This window comes from Taudactylus pleione, unplaced genomic scaffold (assembly GCF_031769625.1).
Source record: "Taudactylus pleione unplaced genomic scaffold, aTauple2 ptg000170l, whole genome shotgun sequence".
Lineage (NCBI taxonomy): Eukaryota > Metazoa > Chordata > Amphibia > Anura > Myobatrachidae > Taudactylus > Taudactylus pleione.
In genome coordinates this window covers 2773487-2794831 of record NW_028284572.1, presented here as the reverse complement: position 1 = coordinate 2794831, position 21345 = coordinate 2773487, and the positions used below count along the sequence as shown (strand labels likewise).

General features: G+C 38.5%; 1 protein-coding gene across 7 annotated transcripts in view; it reads left to right on the top strand.

Moving 5' to 3' along the window:
• The window catches only part of RAPGEF2 (Rap guanine nucleotide exchange factor 2), a 364888-nt gene extending 344047 nt beyond the window's left edge, over positions 1-20841 (top strand). For 4 of the 7 annotated variants that reach the window (XM_088475296.1, XM_088475298.1, XM_088475302.1 and 1 more), the window contains 13 exons: positions 4258-4415; positions 4965-5205; positions 5586-5969; positions 6749-6960; positions 7055-7178; positions 7953-7976; positions 9069-9292; positions 12628-12804; positions 13464-13616; positions 14281-14500; positions 15797-16356; positions 18600-18923; positions 19187-20841. In XM_088475296.1, the coding sequence (XP_088331422.1) occupies positions 4258-4415; positions 4965-5205; positions 5586-5969; positions 6749-6960; positions 7055-7178; positions 7953-7976; positions 9069-9292; positions 12628-12804; positions 13464-13616; positions 14281-14500; positions 15797-16356; positions 18600-18923; positions 19187-19212 (2827 nt within the window). In that variant the 3' untranslated portion in view covers positions 19213-20841. The remainder of the gene's footprint in view (positions 1-4257; positions 4416-4964; positions 5206-5585; positions 5970-6748; positions 6961-7054; positions 7179-7952; positions 7977-9068; positions 9293-12627; positions 12805-13463; positions 13617-14280; positions 14501-15796; positions 16357-18599; positions 18924-19186) is intronic. The other 3 variants (XM_088475300.1, XM_088475297.1, XM_088475299.1) reach the window with 2 other exon arrangements.
• The last annotated feature ends 504 nt before the right edge of the window (positions 20842-21345 follow it).

Here is a 21345-nt window from a genome sequence, read left to right as displayed (position 1 = left end):
TCAAGGCATGAATGTTCCTTTAGATAAAACCATTTACCAGATTCCTTTGTGAGTGATGCTTTAAAAAGTTTTTACCTTTTCGAATGTTTTCATTGGATATCCAACACTGTAGTAGTCAGTGTAGCGCTGATACAATTTACACTGCAAATGACACTTTGTATACCACTAGCGCTGTGTCCGGACTTCAGCGCTGTGAATGGAGGCAACTTTAATTGTGCCGTGCTGTAAATAGCCTCCTATTTCAGGCAAAGGTTAGGAAGGAGCTGTGAGACCCGTTTGCATAAAAAGGCCACTTTGATCTGGTAGTCTGGATGTAGTGACAGCGGGTAATTAGCGGCATCTTAATCACCTCCCGATCCTAATACAGCCTGTTAGAGGCAGCAAGTGTCAACCGGCGTCTTCTCACCTCCCGGTTTTAGTACAGCGTGTCAATGACTGGGGGACCCACTGGCAGCGTGAAACAGCCTACTTGTTTAGCAGTGCTGTAAATTTAGTAGCTCATCACACGGAACAGGTCAGCATCAGAAGCCTGGATATGGTCTTAAAAGGACAGGCAGACAGCAACACGTTTCGTCCACTGATAGATTCCACTCTGGTTTTACTTTCCATCATAGTTTAAATCCTATAGCTTTCCATGATGCAGTTAGCTAAAAGACCTCTAATCCCTGATGAGTCACTGTTTGCATGCCACATCTTTACCCCTCTTACTGCAAATAATCTTTTGCATAGCTAAAGTTAATAAAACCTATTTTGTTCCTTCTGATTTTCACAGCTGTCCCTTTGTTTGTGAAGCCTTGTCAGTGCAACTATCAGTGGAGAGATTTTAGTTTTGACCTCACATGTTTTTATACAAGATATTGAAGCAGGCTTTTTGGAGATTCTTCGTTAGGTTTAATAAGATGAGTTAGGCAAGATTATATTTTAACCATGTGATACTGTACAGCCCTTGGCCGTTATAGCTTGAATGGCTTATTGTTGGACAATCTTGGGTGTTGCAATTCATAGTTCCGTTTAAAGTATAATTTGTGTTAATTTTTTTGCTCAATTTTACAGTTATTCATTCTTCCAGAACTGTCCAACGTTATCTCCTTCAGTATATTTATATCACTTGTTTGTTTACATTGCTATGAATACAATTCATAGCAAACTCCTCGCTGGATATAATTATTACTGAACAGAGACAGCATAGTTGCCGTATATCCAGGACCAACAAAATATAAACACCTCTCAGGAGCCAGAATGATAAAACAGTGTATTTAGTAGATGATGTACAAAACCTTTACAAACCAACAACTTTGCCATGTGAAAAGGCAATATTTACAAAACACCATTCCTATATCAAACTTCATAGGTTACACTACACGTGACAAGGCAAATGACTGACTGTAAGGCCATATCCACACTTTATAGTATCCAGTGCCCCATGATTATAAGTTAAAATAGTTTTATAAATGTTTATAGTCTGTGTGTGCAATGCAGCCGGTGAACACATTGTGTGTTCTGGTGGATAAGAATAGTAAAGGCTGTAGTTTCCTAACCAGGTCTGCCTTGAATCAGTCCACTTCTCTTTATTATGAGCTGATAAGTAATGCTATATATTCATTATAGCAGAGTGTGATAGAGAGGATAATGGAATACATACACCTCCTCATCCTGCTGTCTGCTAATAGAAATCTACATACCATATGCCATTATGACAGCTTCCTATTTACATCTGAAAAGGGAATTTTTGCAAATAGGAGTGAATTTAATATTAACAGTAACCATCTACGTGAATGTGTGTCCCTATTTCTTGTAGGTGTTTGCGTTTAGTGTCTTTCTTTTGTTGTAGTTATGCTCTGCATTATTTTAAATGTATTCATTTTGGTTTAACATCTCTGACTATAATTTGAATACCTATATTAAGATCACCTACAAGTGGAATTGCAACAGAAAATGTTAAGGTGGAAAGTGTCTGCCTTTTTATTGTGGTATTCTAGGAGAAAATAAAGATGTTGTATCCCTCTAATAGGGTATTATCAGACTCCTGCTTTACAATATAACTTAAACAGTATTCTTTAGTTTTTATTACATTGAGTAAGACATATTTAATTGGAGTACACACCCTTTGACTAATACTTGCTACTTTATGTCCTGAAGTAATAAAATAGTCCATTGTACTGCTGAGGCCTATTCTCCCAGTCTTCAAAGGGTCCAGTGATTGCTTTTCCTGTGAACGGAATTGAGCCTCGCCCAATCACATTATATTCCGAGACAACAAAAGCTTTGGGCTTTAAGATGTGTGTATTCACATGATCCACCAACTGACATAATTTTTATATAAATGAATTAATCAGTGGGAAATGGCAATTACTTGCCTGACACTCTGAGTTAGAAATCCTATGTTTCCCCTAAGTGCATATTATTCATGCCTTCAGCTACAAAATTGTAGAGTAAACATTTGCTCAGAACCGTGCAGCTCCTGGCTACAGCTTGATGTAATGTACCAGGAGAAAGGCACCTGTAGCTTCACCAGTGATCACGTTTGGCTGGAATCGAGGTGTCAGGAATACATAATAGCACAGCAACATAATAACATCATTGTGTTTCCAGCACCCCTTGCTGGAGGGAACTTCAGGTGCAATTTTTACTGTTGTGCTTTGGAGATCTACGATCCCATATAGCTCTTTTGTCTCTCTATTTCACATCAATTACTGGTTATCAGAACAGATATGGAGAACATTTACACCTGACAGGACTTTTAGATTCCCCTTAGCAATTCTCTTGTGTCAGTTGAAAATACTTTTACCTCCTTGAAGTTCACTGACTTTTCATCCCGTCTCTGCAAAGTATGATCACAGCCCAGTGAGTGGGTGTTACACCGCCCACAGGCACACGACCTGTCTGCAATGAGTAGTTAGGTTAGGGGAAGCACTGGCATATTCTTAGCGTGTACCGCCTCTGTGAGCTCTGCCTTGAGCGGATGCTGAATATTTAGTGCAGGGAACAGGTAACTTAGTCAGTGGCTTATGATTTTCAGATATTCACTCCTGTTGAAGACATCACTAATAACATAACAAAAAGAACAACTCTGAGACATTATAGTGAGAGGGCTGAATAATCAGGGCAGCTTTAGTACTCTGCAGGCCATCACAGAGTGGAGAGTACTTTGCAACATATGTTCCATATGGTGGTCAAATTGCACCAGATTCTGCCCGGGGGCTGGATCACACTTGTTAGCGTCATTAGACTAGAAGCACTGCTTCTAATCCTACAACAAGAACAAAACAGTCTTGTAGCAGCAGGCATTTTTCTATTGCTTACCACACTGCCTTATCCATATGACTTTAAATATTTAATAATCTCTTAATGCCAAAATAGAATATGTAAGCTTTTATATGTTTTTGTTGTCAATTCATTTTATTAGTTTTAATAATTAACCTTAAATGAGCCTGGTCGCAATGTTTGCGTTATGGTGATCTCACCTTAGCCACACACAGCTCCTGTATGTGGGTGTGGGATAAGAGTTTCAGGTGGGGCAGGACAATAAGTGTCCCTCCAGCTGTTGTTTAACTACAAATCCCAGCATGCCTTGCAACAGTATTAGCTTGGCCAAATAGCAAAGCTGTGGCAGGGCATGCTAGGATGTGTAGTTCTACAACAGCTGGGGGCCGCTTATTGCCCACTCCTAATAGACAATCACCATGTCCATTTTCAGAATGTCAATTAGACCATGTTGACCTTGTGAATGTTAATCAGGTCTCGAAGTCAACATTTGACATGTTGACATTATGCCCTTGTCAACATGTTAATATGTCGACCTTAGTATTGTCGACATTCTCACCCTTGACATTAATATCAAACCATAACCGCAGCCTAATCCGAACATTGATCTGTTCATGATATAGAAATACATAATGCCAATATTATCAACATGTTGACATTGTGAACGAAACTGTAGACACTCAGAACCATTCAAAATTAGTGTCAACATTGTGAATGTCGACAATATTACTACATACCCCTGTATGTAATTCCAGCGAGGCTTCACTCCCTGTAATTAGCCTACGTACAGTACTACAAGCTGCCCAGGGTGCAGTTGCCCATGTCGCCTAATGACTTTTGCATACAGATCGTGTGAAATCTCTTATCTTTTATCTCAGAGCTCATAGAAGTGATTAGATTTCTGCTTTGAATAATCTGCTATTTTCTCTGCAGTGACTAGAGATGTGTCAGATACATAAAGTAATCTAATATCTGCTTATCTTCTATTCTCAGTGACATTGGAATCGGGCAGTCTCAAGATGACAGCATTGTTGGTCTGCGGCAGACCAAGCACATGCCAGCCACACTCCCTGTCAGTGGGACACTGTCGTCCAGTAACCCAGATTTACTGCAGTCTCATCACCGTATCTTGGACTTTAACACCACCCCAGGTGAGAACTCGCACAACCTGTATCCTGTTGCTGGCACCTTTCCCCGCTGAGTTTATTCACTTATCACTTTGCAGTGACATTCTGAAGGAGCTGCTAATGCTGATCTGTTTTCATTAACTCTGCTGATTGCACTAGTTCTCTTTCAAACAGCTGTTAACTTATGCTTATGTTTATTTTTCCACATTTCAGGCTATTTTTAGCTTGACTAATGATAAGTAGTACATCATTTAGTATTCGAAAATAATGTGCCGGCTTATTATAATGAGCCAATTTGTTAAATGTTCTAACAAATGTATTAAATTGTTTAATGGTTCTATATAGGAAAGTATTTTGCATCATATGTTTCACACTTTCGCTCTTTTGTTTTTCTTCTTTTTTTTTAAATTGCAAAAACAAGTGGGCTTGGAAAATGCTTATTTGTACATGTTCATGCTGCTTTGTATTATTACAGTACTTCACCATGGGAACAAAAAAGAATGCATTGTCACAGTTGAGATAATATATAGATCTGTTTTTTTTTTATTTTAAAATGTGATATTGTTTCCCCAGATCTTCCTGACCAGGTACTGCGGGTGTTTAAGGCAGATCAGCAGAGCCGCTATATAATGATAAGCAAGGACACCACTGCCAAGGAAGTGGTCATTCAGGCTATTAGGGAGTTTGCACTGACTGCCGTACCTGATGCTTACTCTTTGTGTGAGGTGTCTGTCACGCCTGAAGGTGTCATCAAGCAGAGGCGACTCCCTGATCAGCTGTCTAAGCTGGCAGACAGAATACAGCTCAGTGGCAGGTATTGTCCTACTATTATTTCAAGTGTCATTGTCGATTCTGTTAAGTGAAATGGTGCTTCTGGTATCAGCACATATGCAAGCCTATTAGTATTTCTTGTAAAGAACATATTTCATTTAGTGTTTAATTACTCTATAAATATTTTTTTTTTCTAATGAAAATGCTACATCTTAAAGCTGTTAAAGTGTATCTCCCCAGACATATCACAGATAGAGTTAGCTCCTCATTGTAGCTCTTGCAGCCAACTCACAGTTCCCTAAATATAGAATGTTACATATTTTATCTCCCATCAGCCTTCTGATCATAATGGGTTGAGATTGGACTTCCATCCTTGGAGAGTAACCTGCACAGATCTTCCACTAATGGAATTTGTCATTTTAGGTATTACCTTAAAAACAACATGGAAACAGAAACGTTATGCTCAGATGAGGACGCCCAGGATTTGCTAAGGGAAAGTCAGATATCATTGCTGCAGTTAAGTACCATCGAGGTGGCCACACAGCTGTCCATGAGGAATTTTGAGCTGTTCCGGAACATAGAGCCCACAGAATACATTGACGACCTCTTCAAGCTGAAGTCAAAAACTGGTTGCACCAACCTCAAGAACTTTGAAGAAGTAATTAACCAAGAAACCTTTTGGGTGGCCTCAGAAATCCTAAGGGAAACTAACCAATTGAAGAGGATGAAGATCATCAAACATTTTATCAAGATAGCGCTGCACTGTAGAGAGTGCAAGAACTTTAACTCTATGTTTGCAATCATTAGGTAAAACCATATTCTTTACTTGTAACCAAATTAGTTTATAGACGAGAATAATAATTTACAATGTCCTATTGGTTTTAGAATTATTGTCATTAAAATTTGCAGCAACACTGTTTGGACAGTGTGACAGAGATATTTGTACCTCAGTCATCTTGTGAACACAATTTTTTGTTTCTCACTTAAGGGGTGATGTATCAAACATTCTAGAAAGATGAAGTGTAGAAGTTGCCCTTAGCAACAAGTCAGCTTCCAGCTATTATTTATCTAGTACAGTCTATAAATGACAATTAGAAGCTGTACCTGTCATGGATAGACAATGGCAATTCTCTCCATCTATTAATGGGGGGGTACTAGGCTTTGCTATATCCAGCCTACAAGCTTTCAGTGTTATAGCAGCTATTATCCATTTTCTAATACTGGTTAGGTATTTCTTATTGCCAGTACCTAACCAGTTATTTCGTATTAGACTTTGTCTCTGTATTCTGCAATGTAACAAACTTGCATGGGCATGGTTTTTACATGTCAGAAGACAGCCTGCACCAACAGTTAATCTGCATTAAACCTAATTCATAGAAAATGAAGGTAGAATAGAGAAGGAAGGGCAATTAGACAAGCTATAGTATTCTATTTTTTCAAAATGCCAAGTGGTGTCTATTTATCATGTATCATCATGTGTATATATGCATATATACTAAATAAGTATGTTCACATGTTCTATGTCATTTTTTTGTTAAAGATGGGAATATCAACAATGTAATAGTACATAGTATGTTTTATTGCAGTGGCTTAAATTTAGCAGCAGTATCAAGACTGAGAACAACATGGGAAAAACTCCCTAGCAAATATGAAAAACTATTTCAAGATCTCCAAGACCTCTTTGACCCCTCAAGGAACATGGCAAAATATCGTAATGTACTGAATAGCCAGAACCTACAGCCTCCCATTATCCCACTATTTCCTGTTATCAAGAAAGATCTTACTTTCTTACACGAAGGTGCTTATATTATTACATGTAACGCCTATTAGTATACAAATTGATAAAATGCATGCATCATCTTCACTTTTTTTTTCCTCTGTTCCCCAACCAGGAAATGACTCCAAAGTGGAAGGACTGGTGAACTTTGAGAAACTAAGGATGATTGCAAAAGAAATCCGGCATGTTGGTCGTATGGCATCTGTTAACTTGGACCCGTCCCTTATGTTCAGGACAAGGTACTTTTAGAAAGTCCTAATTATTCTTTTCAGAAACCATTCTTCTTGCACAATTGATTAGGGTTCTTTTTACATAAAGTAAAATGTGTAAATATGCTTAGTGGGTGTATTGTGTAGCCTACTATATGTGTTACGTAGGGGTGAACAAAAATTGTAGGTAATGACGTATAGTTGAAAGTTAGTTTTTGCTCTCAGCTGACATTGACAGTCTCCAGTGACCATGCTCTGACTTGGAGTTTTAAGAATTGTGTTATTACATTCTTGACTGCTTTTGTCAGCTTGCAGTTGACTATGCTTTCTCAAAACCCAAGGGGACGTTGGTGAAAACTGATACACAGACTAAAAGGTTGCAACAAATAGCTAACAATCGGATACTAACTACCATATTTCTAATACAGGTTACAAAGTGTAAAGTCTGGCTGCTTTGATTTATAGCACCTATTTCCTGTGCAACCAGTTTATTAATGTTCAGAATTGTGTAACATCTCTCACAATTGTTGTCAAAAGAAACAGGCCGGTTTCACCTCTATGTTGAACACCTGTCAGTGTGTCTAGCAGAGGGGATGTAGTGGCCTTTTTGTGTTTTGACATCCCATGGGGAATTATGCCCACACCTGCCCCTGCTTCCCAGTTTTTGCCATTTAGAAATGTCTGTTGGCTTCAATGTGTCTTGTCTTGAGGTCTGAGCCTTTCTTTCTGAGCTTGTGATCTTTCTCTCTCCCTTTCTCTCTGTTTCTATACACTTGCTTCTCCCTCCGTGGCTCTCACTTGCAGGAAGAAGAAGTGGAGAAGTTTGGGGTGAGTTTGTTGGTGGCCTTATTGCTCACTGCAGCACATTATTTTCATTCTAGCCATTCGCATTGTTTCCTTTCTTTTTGCTTTTCGCTTTTTGTTACCTTTTAACCATCTTGCCTGCAGACTGTTGTTTTACTCAACCCATGCAGATTTAGTCAGTCCCGAAAGAAAAATGAATAGCTAAAAATACATTATTTTGTTTACTTTTATATGAGCAAACAAAATATGAATATATTGTTGGGAAACAAACTTCTAAAAGTTACAGTTCTCATAGAGAATTATTTAGTAACCAGAGAAATGCTATAAGCACTAGCTACCAATCCTATATTGTTTTCCTTAATCCTGATACCTGATTGACTGCTAATATTTACAGCATGTGTGCTAATTGTAATGTTTCTATGCAACATTTGTAATTATAGTTGCAAAAAAACTGAAAAAAAACTAAACCATAAACCAGTGGTCAGTTTAGGTGTAGCAATTGCTTATTTTCTGCATTCAATTGATGTTTTCTGTGGGCTTTGTAAGTGAAAAGTCATGAAGAGGGTAACTAAAAGTGACAAAAGACTGCTTCATCCTTCTCATAACAGTTAAGGGTCCATGTTGCATGAAGGTCAATCCGAGTCTCCTCATATACTAACTGACTACTTTACTGACCTTAGAACATGAGTAGTTAACACAATAACACAGTAATAATAATTCATAACTGCAGTAAAACCACCAAGATTTTGCTGCATGAGCTTCTTACATTGTTGGTTATATAATTTTTTTTTAAATTTATTCAAATTGCTTTATTAGTTTAGATTTAATGCAAGGATCATGAAAAACTATTTTGAATTGAGTTCTTCAGGAATAGATCTGTTGGGACAAGATAAACAACACAATACTATAGCGATGGCTTGTTGTGTAGTGCTCTGAGATCCTGCAATTATAGCTGGTAGTCTTTTTTGGTTTTATCATTTCTAGCTTTTATTATCTCTGACTTACTGGAATGAGGCATGTTGAGCATACATTACCTTTGTGACCATTGCATGACTACATTTTATCAGTCCGAGTCTTAGAATGTTTCATTTCATTGTCTTGTGTCTTTTTTTGCAGGTCACTCAGTCAAGGCAGTACTAACGCAACCGTCCTTGATGTTGCACAGACGGGTGGTCACAAAAAGCGCGTGCGCCGTAGTTCCTTCCTAAATGCCAAGAAACTGTACGAAGATGCACAGATGGCTCGCAAAGTCAAGCAATACTTGTCCGATCTTGATCTTGAAATGGATGAAGAGAACCTACAGACGCTTTCTCTGCAGTGCGAGCCAGCTACAAATACATGTAAGCAGCATGTTACCATTTAGTGCAAAGCTGTTCACTTGGAAATGGTTCTGGATAACATTTATGATACTAGCCATGTGCGCTCAGGATTCATGAAAACTGTTTGAATTAAGCATTGATTATATACCGTTACAAGGCAACATCTCTATTGGCAGGAAAGCAGCTACTATAATGTCCTTTTTGTATGTACTTGTTTTTTGCTTTATAATATTTCATATTGAAGTCTTAAAAGTTCATGGTATTAATATGAAGGGTACATATAGTTAGGTCCATATATATATTTATTTGGATACTAACACAATTTGTTTTTTGCTGTTTACCAATGCATATTCAAGTTAGTTACATAATGAATATTGTTTTAAGGTGCAGACAATCAGCTTTAATTTTAGGGTATTCACATCCAAATTGGAGGAAGGGTTTAGAAATTACAGCGGTTTAATATGTAGCCCCATCTTTTTCAAGGGACCAAATGTTATTGGACAATTGACTCAAAAGATCTGGAGTTAATACCAAGTGTGCATTTGGAAGCTGATGCTGTGAACCCACAGCATGTCGTCAAAGGAGCTCTCAGTGTGAAACATTTTCACTGTTACAAAGTGAAATAGGCCATCTTTAGGCCACAGAACCTAAAATCATCCATCGGAGAGATAGCGGGAACCTTAAGAGTGACCAAATCAACAGTTTGGTACATTCTGAAAAACAAAGTACGCACTGGTGAGCTTGTCAACACAAAAAGGCCTGGACAGCTATAGAAGACAACAGGGGTGGTTGATCGCAGGATACTTTCCATGGTAAAAATAAACCCTTCACAACAACCTCCAGGTAGAAAGCATATCATTATCCACGTCTACTATAAAGAGAACACATCACAAGAGCAAATACAGAGAGTTCACCCTAAGGTGCAAACCATTCATAAGCCTCAAGAATAGAAAGGCCTGATTAAACTTTGCCACAAAAACATCTAAAAATCCCAGCCCAGTTCTGGACAGCATCCTTTGAACACATGAAACAATGAAGTATGATGATTGCTTGGAATGGCTCATGATCCGAAGCATTCTACATCATCTGGACGGAGTGTGACGCCATGGGCATACATGGCTTCCAATGGCACTGGGTCACTACTGTTTATTTACATAACATACTGCAAAAGCAACCTTGGGCCTTTTTAAGGCAAAGAAGTGGAATATTCGGCAATGGCCGAGTCAAATCACCTGATCTCAACCCGATTGAGCATGCATTTCACTTGCTGAAGGCAAAACTAAAGGCAGAAAGACCCATGAGCAAACTGAAGACAGCTGTAGTAAAGGCCTGGCAAAGCAGAGCAAAGGAGGAAACCCAGAATTTCATGATTTTCGTGGGTTCCAGACTTCAGGCAGTCATTGCCTGCAAAGGATTCTCAACAAAGTATTAAAATATTATTTTTATTTATGATTGTTATTTTGTCTAATTACATTTGAGACCCTGAAAATAGGAGACTGTGTACAGTGCCTTGCAAAAGTATTCACCCCCCTTTGCATTTTTCATGTTTTGTTGACTCACAACCTGGAATTAAAATGGATTGTTTGAGGGTGTGCATCATTTCATTCACAGAACATGCCTACAACTGTGAAGTTGTGTTTTTTTTTTATATTGTAAATCAAACAACATTTAGGACAACATAACAGAAACTTCAGCGTGCAGAACTATACACCCCCTAAAGTCAGTACTGTGTCGTGCCACCTTTTGCGGCAATTACAGCTGCAAGTCGCTTTGGATAAGTCTCTATGAGCTTGCCACATTTAGCCCCTAGGATTTTTGCCTATTCCTCAAGGCAAAAGTGCTCCAGCTCCTTCATGTTGGATGGTTTCCGCTTGTGAACAGCAATCTTCAAGTCTGACCACAGATTCTCAGTTGGATTGAGATCTGGGCTTTGACTAGGCCATTCTAACACATTTAAATGTTTCCCCTTAAACCACTCGAGTGTTGCTTTAGCAGTATGCTTCGGGTCATTGTTCTGCTGGAAGGTGAACCTACGTCCCAGTCTCAAATCACAGGCAGACTGAAACAGGTTTTGCTCAAGAAGATCCCTGTAGTTAGCACCGTCAGTCTTTCCCTCAACTCAAATCAGTTTCCCATCCCTGCTGCTGAAAAACATCCCCACAGCATGATGCTGCCACCACCATGTTTCACTGTGGGGATGGTGTTCTCGGGGTAGTGGGATGTGTTGGCTTTGCGCCAGACATAGCGTTTTCCTTGGTGGCCGAAAAGTTCAATTTTAATCTCATCTTACCAGAGCACCTTCCTCCATACATTTGGGGAGTCGCCCACATGCCTTTTGGCAAACTCAAATAGTAACTTCTTATTTACATCACTAAGTAATGGCTTTTTTTCTGGCCACTCTTCCATAAAACCCTGCTCTGTGGAGTGTGCGGCTTATTGTGGTCACATGCACAGATACACCAGTATCTGCTGTGGAACTGTGCAGCTCCTTCAGGGTTACCTTTTGCCTCTGAGCTCCCTCTCTGATTAATGCCCTCCTTGCCTGGTCTGTGGGTTTTGGTGGGCGGCCCTCTCTTAGCAGGTTTGTTGTGGTACCATGTTCTTTCCAATTGATGATGATGGATTTGATGATGCTCCGGAGGATCATCAAAGATTTGGATATTTTTTTTATAACCCAACCTAGAATTGTACTCAACTTTGTCCCTGACTTGTTTGGAGAGCTCCTTGGTCTTCATGGTGTGAATACTCTTGCTTAGTGGTGTTGCAGCATCTGGGGCCTTTCAGAAAAGGGTGTGTTTATACTGACAGATCATGTGACACTTAGTGAAATGAAGTCCACCTGTGTGATATCTAATTATGTGATTTCTGAAGCTAATTGTTTGCACCAGAACTTTTGAGGGGCTTCATAGCAAAGGGGATGATTACATATGCACATGCCAATTTTCAGAATTTTATTTATAAGGATTCTTTTTTTATATATATTCTCATTTCACTTCACCAAATTAGACTATTTTGTGCAGATCCATCATAAAATTCAGATACATTACAACCTGTAGTTTTTGGGGTTTTTTTGTAACAAAAAAGGTAAAAAGCCAAGGGGGTTGAATACTTTTGCAAGGCACTATATAAACATGGTTGCAATTCCAAAATGTTTCATACAATATTTTTGTTCAACCCCTTGAATTAAAGCTGAAAGTCTTCAATTCAGTTGCATCTCCATTGTTTCATTTCAAATCCATTGTGTTGGCATACAGAACCAAAATTATGAAAATTGGGTCCATGTCCAAATATATATGGACATAACTGTATTTTTATTTATTGCTGTTGTTATAACTTGTATACAAATGTTTCCACAGTGCCAAAAACGCCTTGCGACAAAAGATCAGGGAAACCGGACACATCACCAGTAGCACCACGGGCAGCAACACAGCAGAAACAACAGACAATGAAGGTGAATCAGGCATTGCAAGTTCCAGCTGTGTCTCTCTACCCTTCTCGAAAGAAGGTGCCCGTCAAGGATCTCCCTCCCTTTGGTAAGTGGAAGAATTGGGTTATTGAGTTTCATATAGTGAAGTTTGGTGTATCCATCTACCCATAATAAGTTTCTTTCATTATATGGGTTTGGGAGTATGTTATTTCATTGGCAATATGGACAGTAGGTGTTCCTTGGACACTTACTGTCGTAGGAAAAAGACATTCTAAGTACAAAATGTTTCATGGACAATTGGGAAAGCATTCCTAGTTATGTTTTCTCACAAAGGCAATCAAAGTGAAGTTTAATCTAATAATAATATGATTGTGATCCAAATGGGGCTTGTCTGTAGCAATGCAGGTTATTTTTATTCTACACATATGAAGAAATTACTTTTCCTATGAATGTAACTGCTCACAAATATGGTCATAGGAAGTGTCAAGTATCTTTTTTAAATTTTGATTTCTTGTGTACAATTAAGTGTGGCTTAGCAAATAGCACAGGTGCAATATCCCCTGACTTTTCAATAATAGACAACAAACAAATATATAATATAATCTGTCTTTTTCAATTACAAATACTCAGCTACCAGGTATTTTCCCACTTGAAGTGGTCTGTAAGCATCATCTTTTCAGAACAATCTACTTTGTGTAACGTTGTTACTCTTCAGTTTCAATGCTTTTTTTATCTGCAAAGACCCCTTTTACTGTCTTTTAAAAGGCATGAACTCACCACAAGCGTTAAAGAAAATTCTTTCATTATCAGAAGAAGGAAACGTAGAACGACTGAAGAAAGCATCAGAGGACACTTTATCCAATGCTTCATCGCACCTCTCTTCCCCTCCCACATCTCCACAGAACTCGCCAAGAAAAGGTAATCTAAAGAAAACACTCACGCATTATGGGAAGTAAAAAGTGCTATACATAGGGCATACAATCAAGCAGGATGCAGAATTGTATAATTGTGCTATTTATGGCAACACCGAGCAGTGACTCATTCATTAAAGACCATTACATTCTCAGCACGATCTTATACTCTGATTCAAGACCAAATGGCTCTGATCATCAGTACAGCAATACCACTTAGTTTTCTGGGCTACATGTTTACGTTCCTTCACTTTCCATTTTGAGAAAGCCGAATGGTGCTGTCAGACTGGCTGGCTGTGTAGCCAGTGTACCATCACTGGTGCTTTAGGCTTTAAAGGTGTTACAATTTGAACTTTAATGACAGCAGTCTTGTCAAACAACCCAAGATATATATAGATAGATATAGATATATATATAATATTTATTTATTTTCATTTTTTTCACCATATGGTGTGCTACACTAAAGGGCTGTATAAAATAGTGTTGTGTGCCATAATCCATAGTAGCTGATGTTTTCTGATGTTAGGCAAGACTAATATTTGGGTAAATACAGCCTAGTGACAGTACTAAGAGCACCTGATAGTGTGGTGGTTGTCTTCTCTGCTTTTGAAGTTCTTCTTTCATGTTGCACAAAGGCCTCTCTGTATCATGATCAATTTCTTTTTTTACAGGTTACTCCCTAGCAGCAAGTGGCACTGTGGATAATTTCTCAGACTCTGGGCATAGTGAGATCTCCTCCAGATCCAGCATTGTCAGTAATTCCTCATATGATGGCATGCACTTGCATGATGATAGGCGACAGAGGCACTCAGTGAGCATTGTGGAGACAAATCTAGGTGTGGGGAGGACTGACAGAAGAGCCATGATTGACGCTGACTCTTGCTGCATAGGGTATGTGTCCGAATATTCCCAGTCCTTCCACATGTAGTATGTGCTTATTATTCATTGTCCATATTAATTTATCATATGAATGAAAACTATTCATATATTGTTTGTTAAAAAAAATTGTAATAAAACAAGAAGTAATTTACTCCTGTTTGTAAACCTTTATTTAAAAGAGACTGTCTTTCATTTTAATCTCACTTTCAATTTCCCAACTGTAAGATTATTTATAAGTGTTTTTATTTAAAAGTTTTGTATAAAAGTCAGTGGTAACATACAGTATCTATATGTCTTTACACATGTTTCTATTAATTATTCACATCTTAATACAGTATATAGAGAGCCAGTGTAGCTCTAATACTTATTACTTGATCCATTTCTTTTGACCCCTAAAGGCCAAGATTAATATACAGAAAACAGACCACACATTATATATACATAAAGTGTAAAAAACGCCATTTAGTTGGATTACAATACTGTGCCATCTAAACAGGCATTAACCTTTTACAAATATTCTACTGGCAACATCCTGTACAGACATCTGATGTTTACTATGCCTGTACAGGAATTGAGAAAGTCAGGGCCAGTTTAACCATGGGGCAGATAGAGCTACAGCTACATAAAAAATAGGCCCATCGTCATGACAGCATGATGATGACCATCTCCCAGTTGATCACACGGTCAGCCATAAACCATAATATTTCTATTTTGCTCACAAAATGATGCAATATTTCTGCGTCTAAATGTTTAGGGAGACAATGGGGCTGGTAGTGTAGGGGATATATACACACGCCCACATGGCACTGGCCACACCCACACAGCACTGATCACTGCTCCTCCCCTTCTCACAATAGTCCTATGATGATGTTTAGCCCCAGGCCCATTGGCCCTTGAACGTGCCCTGGAGGAGGTGATACATTGATATGCAGTTGTTGAGGAGGATAGAAGATGTAGAAACCTCTACAGGCTGTCCCTTATTACAAATATAGTCAATAACTGGATGATAGTGTTTATTGTACATTTCTTTTATAGCATAAATTTCTATCTTCCATCGTGTGGTGTTAGACACCACCTTTTCAAAACTGTCCTTGGTTGTAATACATTGTGGCACTACCAGAACTAGTTGCACAACTTGGGGAGTATCTGTGTTGTGCTTATTGTTGTTTTTGACCCTTCAAATCAGAGCTGAGGTTGTGAATAAGCAGTGCGTATAGAGACATTTATAGATTACCTAGAAGAAGTTGGATTTGTGTGTACAACTATATTGTTAACTAATGCCATTCTTTTTTTTTTTCTCGCTTCCAGCCACTACGCACATTCGGCAGAGAGCAGAGGCATATATGCTGGTGCCACAGTTCTGTCTTCTCCCAGCATGGAAGAGCTCTCACAGGACCAAGGAGACAGAGCTTCCCTAGATGCTGCAGACAGTGGACGAGGTAGCTGGACCTCTTGTTCAAGTGGGTCTCATGACAACATACAGACTATTCCGCACCAGAGAAGTTGGGAGACTCTCCCCTTTGGCCACGTTCATTTTGATAGCACAGCAGATGGGGCAGGTTTCTGGACGTCAATGAGTCATCCAGACCAGGTCACGTTTTCTGACCATAGCACAAAGTATGGCAGACACGGTCAAGGAAGAGAGACTTTAGATCAAGCACAGTCCAGAGCAAGTTGGGCATCGTCCACTGGTTATTGGGGTGAGGACTCTGAGGGGGACACTGGCACCATTAAGAGAAGAGGTGGAAAAGATGTGAGCCTCGAAGCAGAAACTAGCAGTATAACGTCACAGACTTCAGATGACTTAAAGCCTCTCCCTGTGCCCACACACATAGCTGTAACCGCAGCTTCATCAAAGGGTCTAATTGGTAAGAGCAGCTTGTTCTACTTGTTTTATCACACTAGTGAAACTACTCTAGTAGTAGTCAGATCAGTATATACAATAGCACTCCCATATATAATGTTACACCAAGATAAATGAAAACAGTATGGAGTCATAGTCTAGCAGTCTCTCCCCCTTACCAGTCTCTCTGGATGCAAACTTTATCTTGTGATGAATAGTATTTTTCTTTTCAATTCCATATGTTCTGCAGTTACATAGCATGAGAATGAACTAACAACAAAAAAAAACAAATATACGTTAGTAAATACTGTAATACACCTGACGCATGTGAGTAACCACCTCTTACTTGCTGTATTATAAAATAATAAGTGATAATACTACAATCCAGAACTGTGACCGCCACTCCAAAGCACAGGTGACATATTTTCCCAGTGAAGCGCTTTGTGATTGCACTAACCTGAAAGAAATGACCTAAGAGCATATATAACCCTGTCTCCTCCTTATGTGTAGTAATTCCACAATCCCAGGCACCTTCAGCTCTCCGTCATTGTATAGGGATCACTGTAATGTCTTCATGTTGTTGATTTCTGTTATGGAGATCTTAAGCAAAAGAGAGAGAACAGGAATAATGATCCTGGCATATTACCTTTTTATTAAACTGGTTTAAAACTGATAAAATATTTTAACATGCTAAAAGTACATCTCCTCTATAAAATCCCCTTTTGCGGGTGTAGCAAGTCTTCCTACCCTACACAACTGACAGTGTGTGCAGGGAGAGCGTTCTAAATGGAATTCCCAGGATACTCCATACAAGTCCCTCTTATGCCTCAATAGGAGCCTGCTTTCAGATCCCACACAATCCAACCCATGGTCTTTATCAAGGTGGTGGGGAACGGAGTAACCACCATTGTTTTTATAGTGCATTTGTCCAATTCGAACTCAGTCATCAACAAATGGATAGACAAAAAGAAAATTAAATAATTGCTTCTTTGGCTTATTAATGCAATATATACGCAGACATTCTCAAAGAGTTTTAGTCACTGTGAAAAGCACTGCTAAACTCTGTAGTGAGGAAAATGACTGGGTGCTCCTAATTATGTTGAAAGAATGGTTAATCACATTCCAGATAAACATCCCCATACCTGTAGTGTTACATGTAACCTTGCTTCAGATATGGAATGTATACTAAAAATGAGTGACCTATAATGTCGTAAAATAGTTTTCTGAAAGCATTTGTATTTATAAGCTTAGGTTTTTCTTTGTGCTGATCTAGAATACATTTCCAAAAATTACATTTCACAATTACTTGCTCCACAAAAGTATAGGGAAGATTTCCACACTTCAGTTAAGCGCCACTAAACGTAAATACCAGCCATTTTGAATATACGTAATACACATTGCAGTAGGAGAATTATAAATTCCCTGTTAAACTGCACAATTAAAATCAAACATGCAAATAGGAATATAAAGACGTCCACAAATATAATATAATTGTGTATTGTAAGATAAATTTTACCACAGTGCCTATTTGCAATATACTACAATGCATGGCAATCTTTTTATTACTGTGTGGTTGCATCAGTTTGATGTACACTGCTGTAATTGTACAGCTTGGTGTCTGCAAATTTGTTGTTTTTTTTTGTTGTTTTTTTTTTTTTTAGTAGCATGCATTATGCACGAATTATAATTTTTGATAAAATATTGTTTCTGTCTAAATGTTCGCTGCCTATAATTATTTTACATTTATTTTATATTATATGGGACCATTGAATACCCTTACGTACCCTACTATATGCCAAGGAGCGCCAATGACCTATTTAAGCAGATAGACTAGTGACGTTTATGATCAAAAACTACTAAAATCTACTCATTTACTAAGCTGAAACTTTAGAAGCCATGTGCTTCCATTCCCAGACTGATAAAATACATATCAGTCTGTAGTTAGAATTTATCAAGAATTACTAATTTATTTCTCTATATTGACATACTTGTCTTGTGTGCTCTGGCTTATGTATTTATATAATTATTTGCATTTTCAACATGAGCGGTATGTTTTTGGCTAGGTTAAGTTCTTATCTGAAAACCGAATCTTATTGGCTATCCGGGTAGCATGTGTTTTGGATAGCCAATGAGGTAAATCTAAACTTGTTCTAATTTGTCGAAATGAACAAAGTGAAACCGAACCGCTCATCTCCATTGTTTTGTTTTACAATTTTATTTTTCTTTGTTTTTCGTTTCTGTTTTGACAATAATTGTCTCTTATGGTAGTGTATTGTGTTACCACAGCACGGAAAGAAGGGCGCTACCGAGATCCACCACCAACACCTCCGGGATATGTAGGAATTCCCATAGCCGAGTTTGCTGAAGGACACCCCCAATTATCCAGGAAGCCCCCGGACTATAACGTAGCACTGCAGCGCTCCAGGATGATGGCACGGAGGAGTGACAGTGAAGGAGCACCGGCAACATCGCCACCATCACATAATCAGCCACCTAACAAGCCAGTTAACAAGCCCCAATGGCATAAACCAAATGAGTCGGATCCACGACTAGCTAAATATCAGGCACAAGGACTTACTGAAAAAGATGATGGTAAGTATTCTTGGGTTTAGTAATAATTACCTCTGAGTTGGGAGTTTAATTATTCTTTCTATAAATACAATTTGTGTTCTTGGGTTCTGCTGATGTAGTGTGAGATGTGACATCACAATAGGAAATATGACCTGAACAAGTGTTAATTTGAGCTTTGTAGTAGGAACTTTATATATGCAAATGTTGCGTGTAAGGAATTTACTGCGCATAGCCCAGTTCGTCTAGTATTTTTAATGTTGTTTTTTTTTTTTTTTTTGCATCAGATGATGAACAAGTATCTGCTGTATGAGGATGAGATGTTGTCCTGTTCTAGGATAAGCCACCTTAAAAAGGAGAGCACAAGAGAATGCCCCATATGATTGGAGCCTGTGGACCTGTTTCCCCCTCTGCCTTAAAGCAGCACCGGGCATCGTATATCCTTCTGTCCCACTCCCTGGCATGTAAAATACTGTGAAGACATCACCCTGGCACTTTTCGCCCTCCGCAAGCTGTGTTGCTTGAAATAGTCAGTGCAGGAACCTGCGATCTGATGGTAGCTGGCTGAACCTTGCACAGTATCATTCCAAACTTCCCAGTCATCACATCAGCAATGACAGACTTTGATTGCACTTCTTCATGCCTGAAGGGTGTCTTTCTTTTTTTTTTTTTTAAATCTGTTTTAACTCCTATACATAGCTTTGTCTACTGGTTGTAGGAAAGCTAGTCATGTGCTTATATCAGCCATTTTTAACTTAAGATGAGATTGCATTTCAATAGCCCCTGTACATGGATTTTGAGTTGGTTTTGTCTTGTTTACAATACTGTTTGTTACAATATGGCCCCTTTAATGCGTGAGCAGTCCTCGGCAGTAAAGAAGGCGCACGGTTTGAGTTCAGAGAGCTTATATGTTACATCAGGATATTTACAGTGTTATTTCACACCTAAGTTATGACTTATTTTTTTATGTTTATATAGAGATTTTTAATTGAAAAAAAGAACTGGATTATATTGAGTGATGGCAGCTTGGGACTCTCAACAAATGCTACTAGTTGTTAATACTGAGTGAACAGCAAGCTCTTTCATTGCCCATCTGAAAAAGCACCTCTTCAATGACCAGTGGCATTTTCTAGGACATCCCTAGCAACGCAGCACACTTATGTAGATGGAAAGCAGACTGAAATGCCATTGTGGGATACCGCAGAGAAGGCTAATGTGTAGCAATCATCTGCTCACAGCTGCTATGACTGAAATCACCATCCCTCTGCACAGACTCCGGATACCTGAAGGCTGCCAATCCGAGTAATACTCCTGTGTTGAGAAACTTGTGATCTTGGATTATTATGATTTTTTTCCATTTGAGCTGATCATATTGATCAGTGGTTAAGCATATATATATATATATATATATACAACTGTAAAGGAAACATGGAAACAAATTGCAGTGTTTTTTTCACTGTTTAAAACAACGTCAGTGCTTTATTTAATTATTCTCTCTCAATCCTGTTATCATGGCTTTTGTCTACCCTCTATATCACATTGTCAGTTATGCCTATGTAATTTTACATGTTATATGCATATATTTGCCAGCTTTTTTTATGTAGGCAGTGGACCTCGTGCACAGAGGCAGACAGAAGCCCAGCTCTATCACACATTGCACAAATGTTCTAAGCATCATATAATGGTAGAATATAGGACTGCTGATCTCAGTTCGCTCTGTGATGTCAAGTGCAGAATGTACAACTAACTGGTGATTTCATGATACTACTTGTACCTGTATGTCTTTTAGAAAGACATTGGTAGAGTCTGTATCCCTTTTGTATTTTTAATACAATAATTGTACATATTGGTTATATTTTTGTTGAAAATGGTAGAAATGTACTATGTTTATGCTTCTACATCCAGTTTGTATGAAGCTGGAGAATAAATAAATATAACAGTAGTATTTGGTGGCTGATTACTGTAATATACAAATAACATTTTGTACAAGGAGGATTTCAGTGCTCTTTCAGTCTCCTGTTACTATGTTCCTCCAGCTTTGTTTCTCCTTTTTTTGGTAAATGTACAATACGCATCAAGGCTGCTGTAAGCTTAGAAGAAATGTACACAATTACCCAGGAATTTAGAGTAACTTGTTAACCAAGTTAAAGGGCAGTCGTCCTATTCAGTCTTAAATAATCACCTGTATATGTATCATATTCCTCAGTCAAACCTCAATTGTATGATGTATTTAGACATTAAGGGGCCTATGTATCAAAGCTTGATGTGATATATATATCACCAACCAATCCGCTTCTAACTTACATTTTGCATGCTGTGTTTAATGATAGTTTGGAGCTGATTGGTTGGTGATAAATGTTTCACAATTTTATCTCACATCAAGCTCTGATACATATGCCCCTTAAGCCTTTATTTGTACATCAGAAGGGTATTTTGAAAGTTACCA